This window comes from Patagioenas fasciata, chromosome 3 (assembly GCF_037038585.1).
Source record: "Patagioenas fasciata isolate bPatFas1 chromosome 3, bPatFas1.hap1, whole genome shotgun sequence".
NCBI lineage: Eukaryota > Metazoa > Chordata > Aves > Columbiformes > Columbidae > Patagioenas > Patagioenas fasciata.
The window spans coordinates 30,018,368-30,040,285 of record NC_092522.1 but is presented as its reverse complement, the minus strand read 5'-3'; the positions used below and the strand labels follow the sequence as shown (position 1 = coordinate 30,040,285).

Genomic DNA, 21,918 nt, shown 5'->3' with positions numbered 1-21,918 from the left:
AGCTAAAGAGACCCAGCTCCCTCAGCCTTTCCTCATAAGGGAGATGTTCCACTCCCTTAATCATCTCGTGGCTGCAAACTTTCAAGCAGAAGTGATGCTCTCAATTCGTCCCAGAGAAACACCTCTACCATCACAAATCATCATTCTGCCCAAGGTGCATTGTTTTGTTCGGCCTTGGATAAACCTTCCACAGGTGTACTCAGCATCACACCAATTTCTTGCCAAAGGGCAGATGCCTTGAAGAGGCTGCTGGGCCTGTGTGGCTGCTGGGACACAGAGCACGAGGTGTTCAAAAAACTTTGTGTCCTTGCTGATCAAATGAGAAGTGGGGTTTTCTGCTGCCACCTTTCTAGGGTTTTTACTCTTGGATTCCTCTGCTGCCTGTCAGTGACTACAGCAGCATCAGGACTTGCTTTTTATTTGTGGCATCTAAAATGTTGAGGACCATGTCAATGCATAGGTGTTCATGCCAGTGATGTTCAGCAGCTTAGCTTAGAGCTAGTCTTGCAAAGTCGTTCATTGAGATTCTTGTCATGTTTTACTATATAAAATTCTTTGAATAAGGTGTGTGGGGGGGAGAAATAATAGTGTCATGTAGAAGTCCAGGCAGTGAGATCTTCCAGCTGGGGCTGTTGTCAGAGTTCTTCAGCGTTCCTGCTCCATCGACTTGACGGTTACAGAGCATACATGAACTCCTGGATGTCACCACATTACTAATGACAAAGACATCCTTTCCAGTGTAACCTGATGTAAAAGCTGTAATTTGTTACACCTCTTCCCTTTCCGAAGCTGCAGTACCACTCCTGCAAGCACACTGTTTGTGTTCTGCAGCCACCTAGAGGGCCTGCCGCCTGTGCTGACTTCACGCTCTTGACCAGAAACCACAAAACAGCAGGAAAATACAAGCTCTGCTGACCCTTAGTGGCCGTAACTCGCCTGCAGTGCTGTGGAAAAGTTTCTTACAAATTCAGGACTGCTGTTTTGACGCTCTTATGCAGATATTGTTATATTCTTTTTAAGGGGAAGGGCTGAGGGCAAAAGTTGGGGAAGCACTGTCAGCAGAAAAGAGGCTCTAGGCATCACAGAGGAGAATGTACCTAACTTTGAGATTTTTACGGCAGTTCCACAGAGCATATGCAACATCTTGCATCTAGGGGCTAAATAAAAATTGGCTCTGTAAACCAAAGATTAGCCATTCCCCAGCAGAGAGAGACAGAAAGAAAAACTGGAGGCAAAAGGCAAAATGATTAGGGACCACCATGTGGCTCTGACAAAGGTAAACATGACTTTTGAAGATACCAGGAGATGCTTGTCTGGTTCAGATAGGGAAGATCTAATCCCTTGTACCGGTGAGACTTAACCCAGAGTATCAGAGACAAGTATGGCTTTTAAAGATCAGGAAACAGGGATTTTAATATACAAAGAAGGCCTTAAGGTGATCAAGAGAAGTGAAACCCCATTTTATTAGAGAAACTCAAAAATCCAGGAAGATGACATGCAAAAGAATATGAAACATTTCTCCCATTAAAAAAACACATCACTGATGTCAACACCAAACAGGGATAAAAGTCACATGGTGTGAGAATAGAGGAGTAAAAATTGCACAGACTTTATGGGCTGGGAAGTCGATGCATTTTCAATACTAAGAGCAGTGAGGCTCATCAGCTGTGTTTGAAGTGCCAGGAGGAGGAAGCCCTTGCTAAAGCACAGGTTGATCCATGAGGTGGTTGTCAGCACCAGCACTTCCAGTCCCACATTCTTGCTTTTGTGGTGCTCTTCAGACCTGCTAACTTGTCAAACTCTGTCATGATGACTGCAAAAAGAGTCCTTGCCTCAGTGTACCTTGCACCGCAGCGGGGGGGTGAGGGGAAAGTCTCTAAGAAGCTGTTATGGACATCCTTTTCATCTGAATGCAACCCTTCATTTTTACTTCACTATTAATTTATACCACATCTCGTGGAACAACTTGTTGAAGATGTCTGTGTTTTCACTCTTCCTTGCAGCACCTGTCTCCCAGTGCCATCCCTGTGGCTTGCTGTCATGGAGGCACCCCAGAATCAGTTTTAGGCGAACAACAAGTTCCAAAACGGGCTTTATTCTGGCCAGAAAAGAGACTGGCCAATAAACAGACTAGAAAGAGGGTTTATACAATTAGTTAGCACTCCGACAACATAAAGTACAGGTTCAGATATCAGTTGAGGAGATTATTGGGGTGCAGCAAAATAAGAATAATGAGGACCCACAGCGTGCATGGACACGGTCACAAGAAACAAACCAGACCCTCTGATTCCAGGGTACTCGCAAGAAATAATCACTCGCCCGGGTTAGGCAAGGACTCACACTCGCCTGGTTAGACAAGGACTTATTCGAGGGTATATCCAGTAAATTACCACTCACCCAAATGGGGAGGTGAGGCGCTCTCAGTCCCAGGAAGTCTTCTTAGATGGCATCCCAGTCTAAAGGGAGGGCTCCAGTTCACAGATCCGCTGCTCTGAGAAGACCACTACAAAGGGGGCCTTCAGCCGGAACCCCGCATTACAACATGGTCCAGAAGCTTCTCAGCTACTCTGGGCACCTCCTCTGCTAACGACCCTGTTAACCGACTCAGGGTCCCATTAAGGTGCTAAAAGAGCCATTAACTGCCCCATTGAAGGCTCCAGATCTCAGGGGGGATGTGCAACTGCCACAGTTGTCCCAGTGTCTGTGAAGCACTGGAGCTGGTGCCGTTTTCCCATAGCACCTTTATATGAGTGATGCTCTCTTACGGTCCCTCAGCTGTGAGGGTGCCTACATCTGCAGTCAGGTCCTGATAAATGCTACGGGGAACACAGACCAGAACGACAACTTCCTACCCAAATGCTTGTGCGTTTGACATAAGCCAGCTGCCTAAGCAGTCCTGCACGGCACGTTTCCTTCCCACAGAAAACAGTGTTTCTTATTTAGCGAGGGAGACTGAGAGAGCTGGGTCTGTTCAGCCTGGAGAAGAGAAGGCTGAGAGGGGATCTCATCAATGTTTATAAATATCTCCAGGGTGGATACCATTCAATATGTTCATCAACGACTTGGATGAGGGAATTGAGTGCGCTATCAGCAAGTTTGTTGATGACACCAAACTGGGAGGAGTGGCTGACACGCCAGAAGGCTGTGCTGCCATCCAGAGACCTGGACAGGCTGGAGAGTTGGGTGGGGAAAAATTTAATGAAATATAACAAGGGCAAGTGTAGAGTCTTGCATCTGGGCAGGAACAACTCCAGGTTCTGGTATAACCTGGGGAACGACTTATTAGAGAGCAGTGTAGGGGAAAGGGACCTGGGGGTCCTGATGGACAGGAGGATGACCATGAGCCAGCACTGTGCCCTTGTGGCCAGGAAGGCCAATGGCATCCTGGGGTGTATTAGAAGGGAGGTGGTTAGTAGGTCCAGAGAGATTCTCCTCCGCCTCTACTCTGCCCTGGTGAGACCACACCTGAAATATTGTGTCCAGTTCTGGGCCCCTCAGTTCCAGAAGGACAGGGAACTGCTGGAGAGAGTCCAGTGCAGAGCAACAAAGATGATGGAGTGGAGCATCTCCCTTATGAGGAAAGGCTGAGGGAGCTGGGTCTCTTTAGCTTGGAGGAGACTGAGGGGTGACCTCATTAATGTTTATAAGTATGTAAAGGTGAGTGTCATGAGGATGGAGCCAGGCTCTTCTCGGTGACAACCAATGATAGGACAAGGGGCAATGGGTATAAACTGGAACACAGGAGGTTCCACTTAAATATGAGAAGAAACTTCTTCACAGTGAGGGTGGCAGAGCCTGGAACAGGCTGCCCATGGAGGTTGTGGAGTCTCCATCTCTGGAGACATTCAAAACCCACGTGGATGCATTCCTGTGTGATCTGCTCTGGTGAACCTGCTTTAGGAGGTGGGTTGGACTACATGATCTCCAGAGGTCCCTTCCAACCCCAACCATTCTGTGATTCTGCGAAACGAGTTCTGCCGCAGCCGGCGGGGAGGAGGGAGCGGTCCCTGCCTAATTCGCATCTCCGTGCAAAGGCGCGGGCGCGGCCGGAGGGCAGGCGCGCTGGTACCGGCGCAGCGCGCCAGGTTCGCTCCCGCGCGGCGGGGGACGCTGCAGCGCCACCCGGCGGCCCGGAGAGGGCGCGCAGGGGCGTGGAGCTCTGCCCCGCCCCGCCCACCGCGGGGGTGGCCGCAGCGCATTAGGGGGCGGGCGGGCGGAGCCGCGCGTGCTGCGGAGCCGTCCTGCCGGAGCCGTGTGCCGCCGGGCTCCGCCTGCCCGCCGTGGGGCTGGAGTCTCAGCTCGGCACGCCTGGGGACGTAGTTGCTGCTTCTCCCGCTCCCGGCGGCGAAGCCCTCCTCAGGTAAAAGCGGCCAGCGTTCCTCTCCCTTTCTTTCTCTCTCTACTCCCGCGTCGGCGAGAGCAGCCGGGGTCCGGCCCTGGCTCTCGTCCTGCCCCTAAGGCTCCGCCGGACCTGGGCCGTGCCGAGCCTTCAGCACTGGGCCCTCCGCAGCCGTCGCAGCTGGGCAGGGCTCGTCTCCTGTCCCCTGCCCTCTCGGCAGCTGCCGGCGGAGCCCGGGCCCCTTTGTGTCCCGAGCCCGCCCCGCCGCGGGGCAGCCCCAGCGCGGTTGGTGGTCGGTGCTCGGCCCGCCGGGGTCCCGCCGCCAGGGACCGGCGAGCGGTAGCCGCTGTGTCCGGTGCGGGTTGTCCCGCTGCCCGTCTGTCTTCCGCGGGGAAACCTCTCCCGTCCTTTTTCCGCGCAGGGAGGCGGCCGGCGGAGTCAGCGGGGGAGCAGCTCCCGGGCCGATGCTGCTGCCGCGCTGGGAGATGTGTCTCTATGGGCTCCTCGCCGTGGGCTCTCACCTCTACGCTTTCTACGAAGCGCACCAGGTGTCTCAAAGTAAGTCTGCAGTGGAGGTGTGCTACCTTCTGCAGCTCATCCTGCCCGTGGCTGGTGAGGCTGCTCAGCTTGAGTTGTCGTCTCTGGGTTGGTTTCTGCTTTGCTCCTCTGCAAGGAGCACCTGTGTTCTTCCTGGGTGTGAACTAGTCCTGTGTGAGGAAGAGGTGGCCATGTAGTAGCTGGGATGAGAGCTTTGTCTCAAGCTTTTCTGCGTCAGGTGCTGGGAAGGTCCTTGGCAGTGGTGTCCTGGCATTTGGTTGTTGGGGAACTTGTGAGGGAGACCTTTGAAGCTCAGCAACTCAGATGGGGGAAGTTTAGTGAAGCTGTGTCTGAATTTTTTTGAGTGCTCACACCTGCACCTCCTTGGAGGTGGGTGGTTCTGAAACAGCTGTGCCTCCTGATGGTGCTTGCTGGGGATTGAACCTGGAGAGGCATCAGGGGAGGTGGGTGCTTCCCTGCCTGGAGCTCTGGGTTGTCTGTGCAGCTTTGAGGTTGGTTTGTTTCCAAACACACACCTGTGTTTTGTGTAGCCTTTCCTTATCTGCTATGGTGGGTTGGTTTTGGTTCAGTGTGGTTGCATAGTACAGAGGAGGGATGAGGTTTTGAACAGTTTAAATACAATTTGTAGATGGAAGAAAGTTGTGTTCTGGCATGCTAATATTTTAAGGGAAATAAATGTAGTATTATCTAATAAAAGTAAAGCTAGTTAGAGAGCCTTAGGGAAATGTCTGTTGTATCTTGTTGGGTTTAATCAGTAAGGTGTTCTACAGTAGTGACAGCTGGCTTTATTAAGGAAACAACAGAAGTGCCAGAAAGGCACATGCAGGGCAGTGAGGAAAGTGCTGTGTAAATGGGTACAGGGCTGTGCACCTGTGTGTACAGTGTGTCTTCTGTAGAGATGGCAAAAATCTGCATGGGAAGGGGCTTTGGAGGTGGCTTCTCTAAGCAGCTTTGCCCTGCTCTGGCTGTACTGGTCACTGTCAGGTCTGTGTGTCCTTTCTGCTCCAGTGAGAGAAACCAGACAGCCCTGAAAAGGGGAAAATAGGAATTAGTGCAGCTCCTGTGTGGTAAAAGGTTGGTCCCTGTCTGCTACTGCTCCTCTTGCAAGGGGGAATCAAAGCATAAGTTCTGGGTAGGTCAGTGGCTTTGCCTTTGCTGCGAGGCAGAGCTGTGACCTGGTCAGGTAGGTTGCCTGGGGAGCAGTGACATGGTGTCGTGCCCTTTCCTGGCTCCAAGTACCCCCATTGTCAGAGGCAACACAGGAATGTGTTGCTCTTGAGTAGCAGAAGCCACATCTCTGGCTTTCCCAGCTCTGGCTGCTGTGTCCTTAGCAAAGGTTTGCTTTCTCTGCAGAGTATGAAGCTGTGTTGGACAGAAGGTTTGGGCTGGAACCAGGGATTCTCTTTCAAGGCCTCAAAAAGGTAGGATGAGTGACTAATACTAGCATCGTTTCTTTTGTGTCTCTATCCCCTTTGATTTCCTGAGCTTCTGGTCTAGCTTCAGAGTTTTGTAGTAACTTTGCAGATTTGGATACTTGCAGTTAAGTTCGGTCGGTTTCTAATGAGGAAGAGGGACTTCCCAGGTGTGCCTAGATCTGAGAATCATAACCAAAGTTTTGTTTCTCTTATTGATCCCCGGCCTAAGTGTATCTCCTTCGTTACATCACTTAACAACCCTCTTTTTCTTCTGTTTGACCTTAAAAGCTATGATTGCCCTTGACATTTCCTGCAGCCCTTTTTTTGTGTCACTGGCTGGTTTGGATAATACTTAACATCAGTGAACATGTTTTCTTCTTTGTTAGCTTGTAGTCCAGAATAGAGGATAACAGATTTTAGGGGCATAAGGACTTAAATAAACATGATTGGTCTTAAAAAAAAAAAAAAATCTAAGAAGAAAACTATGGCCCCTCTGCCTCACGCCAAAAAATGACCAAACACCTCCCACCTTGCTTGCTTTTGACCTCATGTCCTTTTGAAGAAATGCAGCAAATGCATGCAGCTAATATTTGGAATGATTTACATAAGACCAGGAATGCATATCTGTGGAAGTATTTTGGTGTTGAGGCCCACTGTCACTGATGGTAGGGGACCCTTGACATGTGTTTTCAAGAAAGTCATAAAGCAGTTGTAGACATGAACTTGTAGTGGGGCTCTGTGTGAGACGAGGGGCTACCAGCTGATCCCTCTTACCTCACTTAGTTAAAAACCTACCTAGGCTTTGTTGAAAGCTTTGTTGAAGCTTCTCTTCCAGCAAGGTGTCTTTTCACCCAAGAATTCCTTAGGAGAAGTGAGGGGCATGTGCATGGAAAGCTGTGCTGTGCTTCTCTGTTGCCTTTCTTAAAAGGTTGATGGAAATTGGAAAAAAAAAAAAAGGTCCTGGTTAAACTTTGTCTGAGTTAAATATAGTCTAAAACTCTGAGTACTTTTTTTTTTTTTCTTTCTAAAGTGAAAAAATACAATCTAAAATTAAAAGGATCAGGGCAAGCAGAGGTGTGAATTTGTTTGGTTTGAAGAGATGGTCAGGAACAGTAGTAGCAGGCTAATTTATTGTTTCCTAAGAAGCTTCTCAACAGTGAATAAAAGCAAGGATGTGTTGGATTGGGGAGCCCTGAGAAGTGGGACTCTTGTTCCTGGCTGCATCTGTGTAGTCACTAGCCTGTTTCCCATGTCCTGGTGCAGAGGGATGTGTGGTTGCTTCGCTACCCGCTTTATGGTTAGAAAACTCCCATGGCGTTTGTGGGGCAAGGCAGTGATTGCTGCTTGGTCAGGTTCAGTGTTGGCATGGGACCTAGGGTCATGATGCCATCTAAAACTCTTTTTCTGAATTTCACACCACTGCAAGTCAAAAAGGAGCTGTCAGAGCTCACCTCTATAAGTGATCAGACTGCACTGCTGAAGCCAGATGTTCCCCAGATGCTGATTTCTGTGGTGTTGGGTAAGAGACCTAGTGTGTTACGGAGACATTTCCTTATCTTGTAAGGATGTGCTTTTGTGACCAGATACACGTACTGACCAGTTCCCTTGATGCCCAAGGATCCCATTGACTTTGAGTGGAGCTACTGGATCGAATGGGGAAAGGAACGTATACTGTGGCTTCTGGCTGGTCACCTGCTGGTATCACAAGTGTCCAGGCTCTTGGTGGAGAAGGTATGTATGGATTTTCTTCACAGCAGGGAGTCTATGGGGTTTCAGTTTACTCTGGGCATGGGAAACTCAGCACTGAGGCTACTGAGTATGGGAAGCTGTTCTGTGGGGTGAATTGTGTGAGTGGGTGTTTAATGATGCACAGGTGAGAGCAAAGACATAAGTTGCCTTAGGTCTGTATTTGGACACTTCAGCCTCCAACCCTTGAAAGCATGTGCTTTGTTGTCATTTGTCCTGTACACAAAAGGCAGGTATGGTTATTCCTTTCCAGTACTGTAAAGTGACGAGTGCTTGGGTTTTGGCATGACTGCATGATTGTGGGAAATGACTAGCATGTTGTGTCCCATCTGCTAGTTTGGGGAAGGAAAGGAGAAAGTTATGTTCTCTCCCAGATCAAGGAGGCTGTGGGTTTCACACATGCTGCTACAGAAACCCCTTCCTTTCTAACTTTATGGTTACAGTTGGGTTTCCCTGTATCTTTTCGTATGTGTTCTTTACCTTTTTGACTACATTTGTTTCTGCTATAGACCCTGTGTAGCATAGTACAGATATGAAGTGATTTTCTTCTCTAGAAATAATCTAAAAATTGTTCGTTTTTCTTTTTCTCACAGTATAAACCATGGTGCTTGATGGTTTATGGAATGACTGCCTGCTGGTTGTTACTGGGAATAAAGGGCTTTGCTGTAATTTTGTTACATGCAGCGATTTCATTTGCTGTGGCTCAGTTTCGGCTGTCACTCCTGACATGGTTATCCTCCCTTATCCTGCTGTCCACATTACGCATACCAGCTGTGGAAGAAGCCAAGGTAATGTGGGAAGGACTAATTAAGCATCAGATGAATTATGGTGCTGTTTGTCTGTTATAGCACCTATCTTGATGAGAGTGCTATCCCTTCAGTTGATGTAAGCAGAGGATGTCTCAAAACCTTAGGCAGTAGAGCTGCAGTGACTCATGGCAGAGCTTCTACAGTTAGCAAAGTTGTATTTTTCAGTCGATGCATTGAGATGCAAGTACGTACCTTAGTGTGTAAGAGGTGTTCAGTAGAGCTGGTGTGTGACAATACTTTACTAGTGTTCTAGTAAACACATTTGTTGTTCTTTGGAGCTAGAATCATACCAACTTAAGGTGCTGGTTTGAGGTTTGTATCCAGGAGTTCCTTAATCAAGCCTGACCATATTTTATTGGTGATTGTAGGCTTCTGTGTGGAAAGGGAGACTATAGCACTTTGCTACGTACCAGACAAGTTGCTTGCTCACAACAGGTTGATGCAAGCTCAGTTTTGCTGTTTCTCTAATGGCTTTTGCTGGGCAGTACAGACTTGGGAGAAACTGTTATGCAGTTGTTGTTGCATTTACTCGGACTAAGGGGGTAAACTGGGCATATGTTATAAGGCTTGTTGTTCTGATGATCACGGGGGAGTGCGGAGGGGAGATGAGTGGTTAGGGTCTCTTTGTGTGGTGTAGACAGCTTTGTGTCTTGCTGAGAGGAGGAAAAGGCCCACCGCAATACAAATGCGAAAAAAAAAGAGCAAACTATGCTAATGTTTCCAAGTTTTTTTTGTGATGATGCGTGTTTGTTGTTGGAAACAGGTGTGACAGAGTGTCAAAAACTTGATAAAGGCTCAGTAACATCTTCCCAGCCTCAGGCTTTCTTCTTTCTTTCAGATCTGATCTGAACTGCAGCCTTGGCTTCAGCCCTAGCAGTCCCTTGGCTGTCAGTAGGATTGCCAGCTGGTTTGGATGTTGTATTACTGGACCAAACCTGAGGGAGATAATGGTATTCCTGTAAGAAAAGCTCTTCTGCTGTCATAGTTTTTCACAACCTAGTATGTTTCTGAAATCAAACTGTTGTCCTTTTATGCTGGCTACAGTATCTCTGGAGACCCTTTCTTCATCAACAGCCAGTGCTTGTTGTGTGTGCATTAAGTAGTGCTGTTCACTTCAGATGCTTGTTCCAGCTGCTGTTTGCTTTAGTTTCTTTCTGCTACCAGTGATCCTGAAAATTAGGATCTGGGTGGACATTGCTGTCCTGCTGCATAGAAAACACAGCTTTGCACTGTTGTGTTCTGGCTTTTTGTCTTGCAGAGAAAGTGGTATGACACTGAAAATGAGTATTATCTGCTGCTCTTCACGCTGTCTGTCCGTGGTCTCTTCTGCACTAGCTTCAGCCTGGAGTACTGCTGGCATGGACCTGCCCAGAAGTCATCCCACTCATTCCTGTGGATGCTGGCATATGTGTTTTATTATCCCACGTTCCACAATGGACCTCTTATGAACTTTGATGAATTCAGGAAGCAGGTAATGGTGGTTTTAAGATCACGCAGCTATAAATTTTCAGTGCATCTGCACCTCAGGTGAGTTGAGTGAAGATCTACTGAAGTACATGGTGATCTCTTTTCAGCTGCTGAATCTAGACACAAACCCTGTACTTTGAGAACAAATTAAAGCATGATAGGTTGATTTCCACCACCCATCTTGAAAGATTTTTTTTTAAGGTCAATCATGAGAAAATGTTAAGTGAACAATTTCATCTGGTTTTCCTTGAGATGCTCTTTTAATCTTGTGTTTTGGTAATGTAGTTTACAAATAAGCCTGAGTTTTGATTTATTTTTCTGCTTACCTATTTGACGAAAACTGATACAGATGAGACTTTGAAACAGATGGTGTTCTTAATGTTGATCTGTGTCTGTTGTCCTTTTCTCTGTAAGCATTTAAGTATGCTACATGCAAAAGGGAAGGCTGTAGTTACCAGTCTTGAGTATGTTTGTATGCCAGTCATGTCATAATACTGAACTTGCATAAGGCTGGTAAGTAACACTGAGAATATATTAAGTCAAAATATAATTTCAAAATAAGTCTTTATATGTAGTGCTTGGGTGGAGACAGTTTGATTAAGTTCCAATATTAGATGAAGTGGAAAGAAAGCAACACAGTTTTTGAAGGCTGAATCATTAATCTTCTCTATCAGGCTCTGATCTCTCTTCCTTCTGAAATAAAGATTTTTCCCTCATTGAGGTACTTTGAAAAAAAAAAAAATAATCAACAAAAACAAACCCAAAACCTACAGAAAAGGATTTTTCATTTGTGCATATTTTGACTTCAGTAAAAGCATCTAGAACTGATTCTATAATATTTTTCCTACTTAATGGTGATGCAAAGGATGTCAGTTTTTACTTAGTCCTTGGAGTTTAAGAATTGTTTGGGTCTCTAAAGCAATTTTTTTTCTGAAATCATATTCATCCCTTCAACCAGGGAGCCACTGACATGTTACATTTGGAGAGCGTTCATAATTTTAGCATGTAGCTGTTGAGCTGAATTTTTGTTTTCTTCCATCAGATGGAATAATGTAACATTTTCAGCAGCACCTGGCTCTTAACTCTGAAACATATTTCGGAGTCACAGAAAGCTACTGGTTTGTGTTAAGAATTCCTGAATACTCCAGTTTCCCTCATGTTGGTGTGAGAACAGCTGATGATTTAATTGGAACACTTCAGACTTCAGCAAGCTGAGCAGCTGCTTTAATGTGAAAGACCTACCTATTGTATTGCATGTTTTTTTTCTAGTGCCTTGCGGGCTGCTTTTCCAGCCTACTTCTACATGATGGGGAAAACCCCCAGATTTCCATGCTTTATTGCTTTCCTTATTTTCTTGCACACTTGAGTAATAAGCATAATCACCACCTATAATATCTATAGCTAATATCATTGGGATAAAGCAGGTGAATGGACATTTAAAACCATAAGCCTGCTGTTTCAGTTTATAGAATTTTCTGATCAAGCCACAGCAAATAGACTGGGCTTTATGGAAGTGAAAAGTGAGATTCCGGTAGACCCCTGAATGACAAGTCATAAGCTCATTTGTCTTCAGTAGCTTTGGAAGAGGCAAGGCTGAATGTTGTTATCCTGGTCTTGGATGTTGTAGGAAAAGTCCACATAGACTTGCATAGAAACTGAGGTAACTTTTTTTAACTGTTAGTTTTGTAGCTTCTGAAGTGTGTTAAACTGCAACTATATTCTTCTATCTGTAGCAGGAGGAGAGGTTTTTTTTTTCGTTTGGTTGTGTGGTTGTTTTTTTTTTTTTTTTTTTTAAGGAATGTTTCAGAAGACCAGTGAGGCTCCATGTTGAGAGCAGCTTGGGGGTAGCTGGTAGGAAAAAGTGTGTGTGGGGGGGTCTTGCATTGAAACAGCTCATTGGATATGGCTCGGCCAAGACAGCCTGTATTCTTGGTGTGAGGGGAAAAAAGAAGATTGAGAATAGGATGCCTGTATTTGCAGTGAGTTCTCATTTAAGTATGCACAAACCTCTTTGGCTAAAGCAATAAAGAAAGTGGGCCAAACTGAACAACCTTAATGTGTTTCTTGTTTGTGTTTGCTGAAGTGCATTGTCAGAGCTCTTACCTGAGCAGAGGATGTTGCTTTGACAGGTGAGGCTGGAGAAGGGTTTAAAGTTTGCACTGCCCAGCAGTTGATTCAAAGTGTGCAACAGAAACAGTGTTTATTTCTGCTGTCAGAAAAGACCACCTGCAGAACCCCTTCACTGAAGCTGGGACAAGCACTCCTGCTGAGCACACTGGAAAGCAGGAGTCCTGGACTTGGAGAAACTGCTGTATGGCCTAAAGAGCATAATACAAATGCTGGCAGTTGGCATCTCTTGCCAGGCAAATATGAGAGACTGTGACACTTAATCAATGGCCTTGTTGAGTTCTTGGGCTGAAGCACATCATAGAGTTCTAGTCATGGGTTTGAATGCCTGTTGTGCAAAACCCTATGATGGTAGTCTCCAAGCTTTCATCTAATAGGTAGAAATGAACCTTCAAAATTAGTGTCCTGCTTCATTTGTAAGTGAGCAGAACTTAACTGCATGTTAGCTGTGCTGTGTGCTGGCAATTAGGGGGTTTGTCTGTGCAGGTGAGTTGATTGCTATTCTTGTTACATGTGTTTTTGGTGACCAGTTAGAGACTGGAGGAGATGTTGTGCACACGTGCAATGATAGATGTACAAAATATGACTACATTTTTAGATAATTCTATGTTTCTGTTACTAGATCATATTCTCTTTTACTGTGGAAAGAAGGTAAAATAGTAGTATACCGATGTGTTTACTATGGTTAGCAGTGTGTTTGGGATGTCTTGAAGCCTGTCAACTGCAAACCTTGTCTTATCCGATATTTAACATGCACTTAACTGCCATTTGCTCAGCATGTCATGTAGGTCTTGCTGACCTTGGCAATGCTACAGGAGGAAGATGAAGAATTGTCCTCAAATCTCACACAGCTGGTAGAAGCTGGAGGTATTTTAAGAGTGAGCAGTTGTTGTGTTTGTTAGGACTTCTGCTTGGAAAAGCTTCTCCTTTGTAGCTGTAGTTTCTTTAAACATTTTCTATTATCTCTAGAGGTTGATCAAGTTACAGGAATTAAAGAAAAGTGTCTCATGTTTGGATTCTGTTTAGGTTAACAGCATTTGCCTGGCCTTTTCTACAACACTTTGGTGCAGTGTATGATCTTGTTGATTTCTCCTGCTTGCCAAGATTGAGAATGGACAGACCAGTCTCCCTTGAGTATGTTAGAAATTTCCAAATAGTGTAGTCAAATGGACCCTTAGTAATAATAATGAATAGCAAGTGAAATTTTAAAAAGTTCTCAGGAAGAGTATTTGAGTAAAACAGTCAGTTATGTACCATATAACCTCTTTGGATCTCTTCTTTAGATGAGGAGACAAGAAACCTTCAGTTTGAAGACCAATCTCAGCATCTTAATTGTGGGGATAATCCGTATTATCTTTTGGTGGTGCCTTGCTGAGCTGATGATTCACCTCATGTATATCCATGCCCTCTACAGCAGTGTTCCACCTTTGGAAGCTGCGTCATACTGGGCCTTGGGTGAGTATAGAAACAATAGCAGAAATCTTCTTTCTCCCTCCACTTCAAGAACCCCAGTCCACTTCTCTTTTATGTCCATCTGTAGGTACTTGTGAATAGTACATTATGGCCGGTTGCTGTCAGAACGGTAGTGTACAGACTTGATGTAACAAGTAGATCCCATAGGAAGCTCACAGTTGAACTTATTGAGCTGCTTCCTAAGTTAAAAAACTATTCTGTATTTTTTTCAATATAAAGTGTGTCTAAACTTTGGTTTAAAGTGGCTTTCCCCCAATAAAGTTATAGAAGCTTGAAACAAAAAGGTTTGTTTTAGTAAGAGGAGAGAAGATGTGAAGAATTAAAGTGCTTATTGATCTCCCTTTGTTTGATGTTTCTAGTTTATATTCATGTTGAAAGTTAAAATGACAGTACTCAAGAAAAGAAGAGGGAAGGGATTATGAAGTGACCTGAAAGTTGCAGTCAGTGCCATTCAGTTCTGTATTCCTGCTTGATTTCCCCTTCTTCTGCCCCTTCCAGCCTTCTGCTATTTCATTAAAATGCTTAACTATGGGGAAAAAGTGAGTGCTGGCGAATGTAGCATAAAACAGCAAGGGCTTTGGGTGCTGCTATGTGGGTAGACATAGGCTAATCCGTAGACGACTGGTGTGTGTGGTCAGTTTGATTTTTTTTCCACTGTCCTCCTATGTGTATCGCCAGGTAGGAGGAATGCAAGCAGAGAAACCCCAGGCCCTTAAAACTGGGTTCTGAAAAAGCCAATTGCTGAGTTAAGGAGAAGCCTCTTACTGTACCAGCAAGTAACAGGAATTGATACACACAGACTGGTATGGTCCTGTCAAGCGTTCATTTGAGATCATGGATGATGAGCAGTGTATGTTTTGGAGGACACTGGTGTACTGGCCTCTGGTCAGTAGAGGGCAATGTTTGTGCTCTGTGTATATATGTATATGCACATATATGCACTTAATATATATTTTGAAATATCATTTTTATATATAAAAAAGAGTAAGAGCAGATGGAGAGCAGAAAGTGAGGGGTTTGCCTCTGTGGTTTGTTCTACCCCTCCTCACACAGTCACTGTTTAGAAAGTGGATTCTGAGTTTTCATATGTTCTAAGTGTCAGTTCATTGATGAATTAAACCTGTTAGCTCCTGGTGTTGACTGTAGGTCTGACAAAATGGTGTGATGTGTTACTGAGCATGTGGAACCTCATAAGTGCTGGCCATTGAATAAGGCAGACAAGGTTATGGAATTGGGGACAAAATATTCCAGCTTTGGTGTTACTGGCAGGTTTCTCCCTCACTTATGACTACCAATGTTGATTTTAAAAAAAGAGGAGGGGGAGGTGGAAAAACTTACTCTCTGGACAACAGCCAAGTAGGCTGTATATTTATTTGATGAAATCAAGTGTTATATCGTAAGAATTAAAACGCATTTTGAACAGATAAAATGCCTCAAAGCAACAGATGATGAAAGCCAGTGTTAAAGCAAGCTTGGACTGTAAAGCTGCCTGATTAAAATACGATCATTTGAGTTTAAACAAGTCCTCTGTAGAGAGGTGTTCAAAGTATAACCCTACTGTCATTGAGCTTTGTCTTTCTAGTAATGAAAGCAATGTTTAAATATTATAGTGCAAATGAGATTGAAGCAGAAGTTTGTCACTACTTAAAATGTTTTGTCTGCAGGTTTTATCACAATGATTATACTGGTCTCCTTAGAGCCATACAAGTGACAGGGTGACTGTTGTGACTTTGTTTAGGGAGCCACTGATATGAGTAAGAGTACTGGTGATATTTTTCTATTGATCTTTATGGATCTTACTGTACCTATACACCAGTTCTTGTACAGAGCCAAACACTCCCCCCAGTTACTTTGCATTCTGTGTTATTAAAACCAGTTTCATCAGATAGTCTTGATACCAAGGAAGGAGCTTGTTGTTGATTTGGGAGGATTGACCACATGGTATATTAACCTTTCTGCACTGCTGAGGTTGTTTGTTTTGTTTCCCATTTAACTACAGAAGCTTCAAAGCAGCACAAAGCATCTATTTATATTGTGATGCCTGGCTGCCTTGATAGCCTGGTAAACTTAGGGGAAAGGATGTGAGGCTGTTTTGTGATCAGCTGTAATCAGCCCTAATTGGGGAGGCTATAACTGCTTCTCTATTTTTCTTCTGGATTATTTTTGAGTGATGAGCAATAAATTCCAACTGTGCAGGTAAAGACAAATGTGCTATGAGATTTGACATCTTAAGGGCCATGATGGTGGTCATTGTACACCTCGGAAGTGTGAAGGTACACAGGGTTCTTTATTGCTTCATGTGGTGTTCCTGTGAGGTGAGACTGCAAATAAATGAAAAAAAAAATTAAAACTAACCAAAACAAACAAAAAAGCCTAAACCAAACCCTGAGTTGCAGTGCTTGTTTAAAAATGCCAGTGTACAACATTAATAAATGTGCATGGCTATAAATGACAAGGCAGAAATCCTGAAGTTACTTTACTAGGTACACACAGGTATTAATTTAAGAAAAAATAGTACCTGGGAGAATGTGCTACCCAGCAGTAAGAGAAGTGTTTTCCCATGTGTGGAAGGAATTAGGTAAATGAGTTTCTAGAAGCAGCAATATACCAAATGGTGCATGTGTGGTTTTGATGCCTGTGTATTTTACTGTTACAAAGATGTAAGCTGCATCCAGTATCACTCTTTGTGTTCATTAGCTACTGTTAGTACAGTTTGTGAATTGTATAGTGTTTCTTTTTAAAATTGTTTTAAAATGTAAAAACTTGTGTCCTTTTGCAACTAAACCAAAGGTCCTCTTAGGTCAAATGTTCAGGTTCCTTTCTCCATGCCCTTTACAAGCCAGTGCCTGCATCACTGTAACAGCACTCTTGGCATATAGGTTATGTTACCTCATTCCTTCCAGTTCACTTGCAAATGCCTAGTTTGTGTGTTCTACTCTTCTGCATGTGAACATGTCACAGTTGATGTAGAGTTTCTCATTTTCTAGAGGAATCCACCTTCTGTCCCAGATAACCCAGCTGGGCTGTGTGTTTCCCATGATGTGTTACCACAGTGTTTCAAAGGCTTGGAGGGCATTGCAGCCTTGCTTCAGCCTTTGCTTGTTGAATATCCTCCAGTTTCTTTATTGGCTATCTAATCTGGGTAGATGAGGCCTGTCTCTTGGATAAACAATGATGTGGCATGTGCCCTGCTCTGTTGTTGTTGTACTATGGATGGAAGAACTGTTGTCCTTTCCAACATATGTTCTTGAGGCTTCTGCAGCTGAATGATAGATTAACGGAATTATGAAGTAACAGGGAGCTCAACAGCACTAGTTTAAAGATCTTAAATTTAAATAACTGCTCTATTTTTTTCTTCACTGTGAGAATGTAAGCATATCAATGGTAGCATTTGCTCTGTTGGGGTACAGTCTATAGAAACTGGAATGGATGATGAGTGTTGCTGATTTGTGTGTTGTCTAATTCTGAAAATGCAGAAGTTAAATGCTGCCTGTATTTCTTATGAGACCTCACATTTAGCGTGCAGCACCATTTACTTATCTCTGCCCATCTGAGGAGAACTTCATGTCAGTCTGACAAGGTATAAGGAATGATGAAAGCCAGAATTTTGCATGAGAATGTATTGTCTAATACCATCGGTGCACTGGATTAATCCAGGATACTAATAGGTATTGTAACTGTGAAAATATGTTCAACTAGGAGTCTGTATATACATGCTTTGTCAGAGGTGTGTGTGTGTGATCCATACATCTCGTGTGTACGTCTCTGCATGCATGATACAAAGTTGTGAGTGTTCCGTGGGTTTAATTTATTGGTCTTGGCATGTGCCACTTGCTTGTCCTAGTGAAGCATGCACAAGTTAGTGTGAATTAGCTATCACTGTTTTAATTATTAACTAGGCTCTAGTACTCCAAAAGGGTATTTATTTTCATGTCAGCAGTATGTAAGTCAATCTAGAATGATATGATCTGTTCAAAGGTGGAGAGCAACCTGGTTTAATCTGTAGTTGGTGATTTCATGTTTTGATTTGTTAAAAGAAGAAATGTTGTGTAAGTATCTTTGAAAGTGAGACCTTCAGAGTAGTCTGTGTGAGTTGAATGTAGGATGCTGGTTTTGATGTGGTGTGGTTTTTCTAATAAACCTATAGATAAGAAATGGATTTCCAGGTTCATTTTAAGAAGCATGTAGTGTTTTGCTATTGAAATTAGGTTATCTGTGCATCTGTCTGAATGGTAATGAAATACTGAGAGTAATTTGACTTTTTTTTTCCCCATTCTGTAAGGTAATAAGGTAAATCTGATGAATATTTATCATCTTCATGTCTGTTTTGGAAGCTGGAAATACAAACATGAATCAGAAAAATTAGTAAGACTTTATTCTCTAAAATATTGAGTAGTTCACTGCTTTATAGAAAGAAGTGGAGGGAGGGAGGTAAATTTTTTATAAGCTTTCCTGCAGGCTAAACTTCCAGTTTAGTATTGGCAATTAACCTGCTTTTATGACTGCTTTTTCTACTCATGTGTTGTGGCTTAACCCCAGCCGGCAACTGAGCACCATACAACTGCTTGCTCACTCTCCTGGTGGGACTGGAAGGGTAGAAGTGAGAACTTGTGGGTTGAGATGGAGAAAATTAGGTAAAAGGAAAGCTGTGTGCACGAGCAAACCAAAACAAGGGATTAATTCACTGCTTCCCATGGGCAGGCAGGTGTTCAGCCATCTCCAGGACAGCCAGGCTCCATTGTGTGTTATGGTTACTTGAGAAGACAAACACCATTGCTCCGAACACCCCACCCTTCCTCCTTCACTCAACTTTCTATTGCTGAGCATGGTGTCATATGGTGTGGAAATATCCCTTTGGTCAGTGGTCCTGGCTGTGGTCCCTTCCAGCTTCTTGTGCACCCCCAGCTGGCTTGCTGGCAGTACAGAGCGGGAAGCAGAAAAGGCTTTGACCCTGTGTAAGCACTACCCAGCTGTAACTAAAACATCATGGTATTATCAACACTGTTTTCAACACAAATCCAAAACAGCCCCACACTCGCTACTAGGAAGAAAATTAACTCTATCGCAGCCAAAACAGCAGAATGTGATAACTGCTGCTTGCCATGTAATGAATGGTGATGTGATGTCTGCAATTATTTAAGATACAAGTACTATTGAGCTGTCTGGTAGTTAACAGTAATAACAACTTAGATGTATGTTATTAGAGATGATGAAAATGCTCATTTTTTTTCTTGAAACTTCTGTATTATAACTGTATCTGAGAATGTGGAATCTTTTGTCGTTGGATTTAAAATCAAATATATTGATTTTTTTTTTTGGGGGTTTCAAGAGGGTGGTATTCTGTGTCTCTGAATATATCATGCACAGCCAAAGGATTTTGAATTTTACCAGTGCACAGACAGCTGTGATCTTCATAATCAGTTAGTGTGGGTGTCAGCGTTCAGCTCTCCAATGAAATTTGTCAGAAAGGAAATGAGAAACTGAATGAGAAGGGAATTAAAGGAGAAAGTTGGCTGTATAGATGATTTAGCAGTAATCTAATGTGTAGCTAATTGGCTCGTATTCAGATTGTGCTTCTGATTGTTTGTTTTTCTCTGGGGAAGAATGTTACTGAATACTAGATGACTGCTTCCCTTGAAGGAAAATACCATAAGCTTCATGTCTAGGTATTTTGTTCTAACATCACTTTTTATCTTGTGTGGCACACCTATTTCTTATATTGTGCATGCGGAACATAATATTAAAGCTAAAAATGTTGGATTGTAGCAGCAACATTCTGGCCATGTGTAGGCCAGCAGGAGTTCTGCAATTTACAATATTAGTGCCAGAACTTCACCCTAGGTTGTTACATATTAGATGAATTTTTAATGTTTAACCTTTCATTGTCAGCCATAATATACGATGATTTAGATTTTCAGGGATGTGTACTGCTGGAGTCAGGTTGAAAACTTTGTCTCCAATGAAAGTCTACTGGGAGGCTTTAAAATTACATTAAATATATAAAGTGCTCCAGTCAAATCAGAAGATAGTTAATATCAGTGAGGGGAAGCAAAACACTGGAAAAGATGATGTAACAATTGTGGTTTATATATATATATTTATGCTTTGAAGTTACAATAATTTTATTTTCCCTTGTTTGGGATTAGATTGTGTTTATATCAACTGTCATTCAGATGGAAAAGTTCACTAAAGTCAGTGGAACTTTTAGGAGTAAACACTCACCAGTTTCTGTGAAGGTGTTGGTCTCTGTTCTTCACTGATTTTTTTTTTTCCTTATGACTAGTGGCCAAATACCATGCGAAATATTATTTTAAATAATCTTGCTTTATTTATAATGCAGTCTAGAATTTTTACTTGTATCAGTAATAACTCGGAAAATAGTCAATATGGTTTTTCATCTCACAGCTGTGCTAGGTGCCAAAATTTCTCCTTCGTAAATCAGGCAGCTAGAGCACCTTGAGGGAAGGCTTTGTCCCATGGGTTTGAAAACTGAAATATGCCTTAAGCATTATGTCAAATGGAGTTCTAGACTTCCATGCCTTGGCTGCAGCAGGAGGGATCTTGGGGAGTGTTTTGGGGAACACAAATAATCTGACAGTACATGGAATGTTTGTGGAGCTATTAAAATAAACTGCAAAGATAACCATTGTTTATACCTGTTCTGTGGGAACAACTGAGGAGTGGTTGGTTGGGTTTTTTCAAAGATAAAAAAGAATATTGTCTCTGTGGTGAATGTTTATCACTTACATCAGTATGTTCTGATTTTTTAGCTTAATGTAAGTAAGTGTTTTTCATAGCAGTTAATACCCACAGTCCAAAGATATTTTTAAGTTGAACTACAGATAATTACTTATGCCTTTACATTGGAATGATGGTATTATTTTGTGTGTGCACCTAAAGTCATAATTGCATGAGCTTGTGTCCTATAGCTGTTGCAAAAGTTGGTATTGTGTATCATATCAGCTGATGTGCTTGCTTTAGTTCTTTGAATAATGGCTGTTTGGAAGTAATCTGTATTAGCAGGTTTTAAAAGTATTTCAGGACTTGTTTAAGGTATGATATTTTTATTTTTTCTCTTTTAGGTGGCCTGGCATTAGCTCAAGTGCTGTTTTTTTATGTGAAATACCTGGTTCTATATGGCATTCCTGCCCTCCTCCTCCAAATGGATGGACTGAAGCCTCCAGCTCTGCCTTGCTGTGTGAGCCTCATGCACAGTTTCACTAAAATGTGGAGGTCAGTCATTATTGCTTTTCAGACAGCTTATTACTGATATATGGCAGTGAGAGTATGAGAACATGTATGTGTGCGCTCATGGGCACATATATGTTTGCTTTTGTGTCCTTGTGCTTTTTCCTTCACTACTGTGATTTGTCTTTTGTTCTTTCTAAATGAATTTCAATTTGGTTGCTTTTTTTCACACTGCAGAGGGTAGTGGCAAGTGCCCTTTTCAGCATTTTTATCCTCTTGAATATTAGAATTAGACTCAGCCTACTCAGCTTCACTAAACAGCAAGAATTTTTTCCAGATATCTATTAAATGGCTCATTTTTCAGTCTTGGTATAAAACCCACATTTCAACTAGATATCCCTCTAGAGAAGGGAAATAAATGCTTGATTAATCACCCTGCAAAGAAACCTGTAGTTATAAAACTTTAATATGTAGAGTCATGCAGTGAAGTCTTCAACACGTTAAAAATACTTTGAAAAACGGTGACTTTTTATAATGTACGATGACCTTCTCAAACAGTACAATATTTCACAAAAAAGTATCATTTTGAATCTTACAGTTGCCTTAAATCGGTGATCACTGAAGTATTTTCCCTGAGAACTGTGTCTCAGGTGGATTCTGCTTGATGTTCAGCCTGTGTGTAACACTGGATTCACTTCTCCCTTCCCTTGTTGTCCTCTCCACTATCTCCAGTTCCTCCAGTCTGTGGAATGCTGTGCCCCAGACTTCTAGAAACTTGTCATAAAATGATTTAGAC

The 21,918-nt window shown here is 43.2% G+C and overlaps 1 protein-coding gene across 4 annotated transcripts in view; it reads left to right on the top strand.

Annotated features, from left to right (window-relative positions):
* The first annotated feature begins 4,237 nt into the window (after positions 1-4,237).
* HHAT (hedgehog acyltransferase) overlaps positions 4,238-21,918 on the top strand; it is a 153,664-nt gene continuing 135,983 nt past the window's right edge. For 2 of the 4 annotated variants that reach the window (XM_071806016.1, XM_065835929.2), the window contains exons 1-8: positions 4,238-4,360; positions 4,761-4,897; positions 6,251-6,318; positions 7,930-8,043; positions 8,652-8,846; positions 10,126-10,338; positions 13,745-13,916; positions 21,017-21,167. In XM_071806016.1, the coding sequence (XP_071662117.1) occupies positions 4,804-4,897; positions 6,251-6,318; positions 7,930-8,043; positions 8,652-8,846; positions 10,126-10,338; positions 13,745-13,916; positions 21,017-21,167 (1,007 nt within the window). In that variant the 5' untranslated portion in view covers positions 4,238-4,360; positions 4,761-4,803. Of the gene's footprint in view, positions 4,361-4,760; positions 4,898-6,250; positions 6,319-7,895; positions 8,044-8,651; positions 8,847-10,125; positions 10,339-13,744; positions 13,917-21,016; positions 21,168-21,918 lie in introns of those variants that run through there. The other 2 variants (XM_071806017.1, XM_065835930.2) reach the window with 2 other exon arrangements.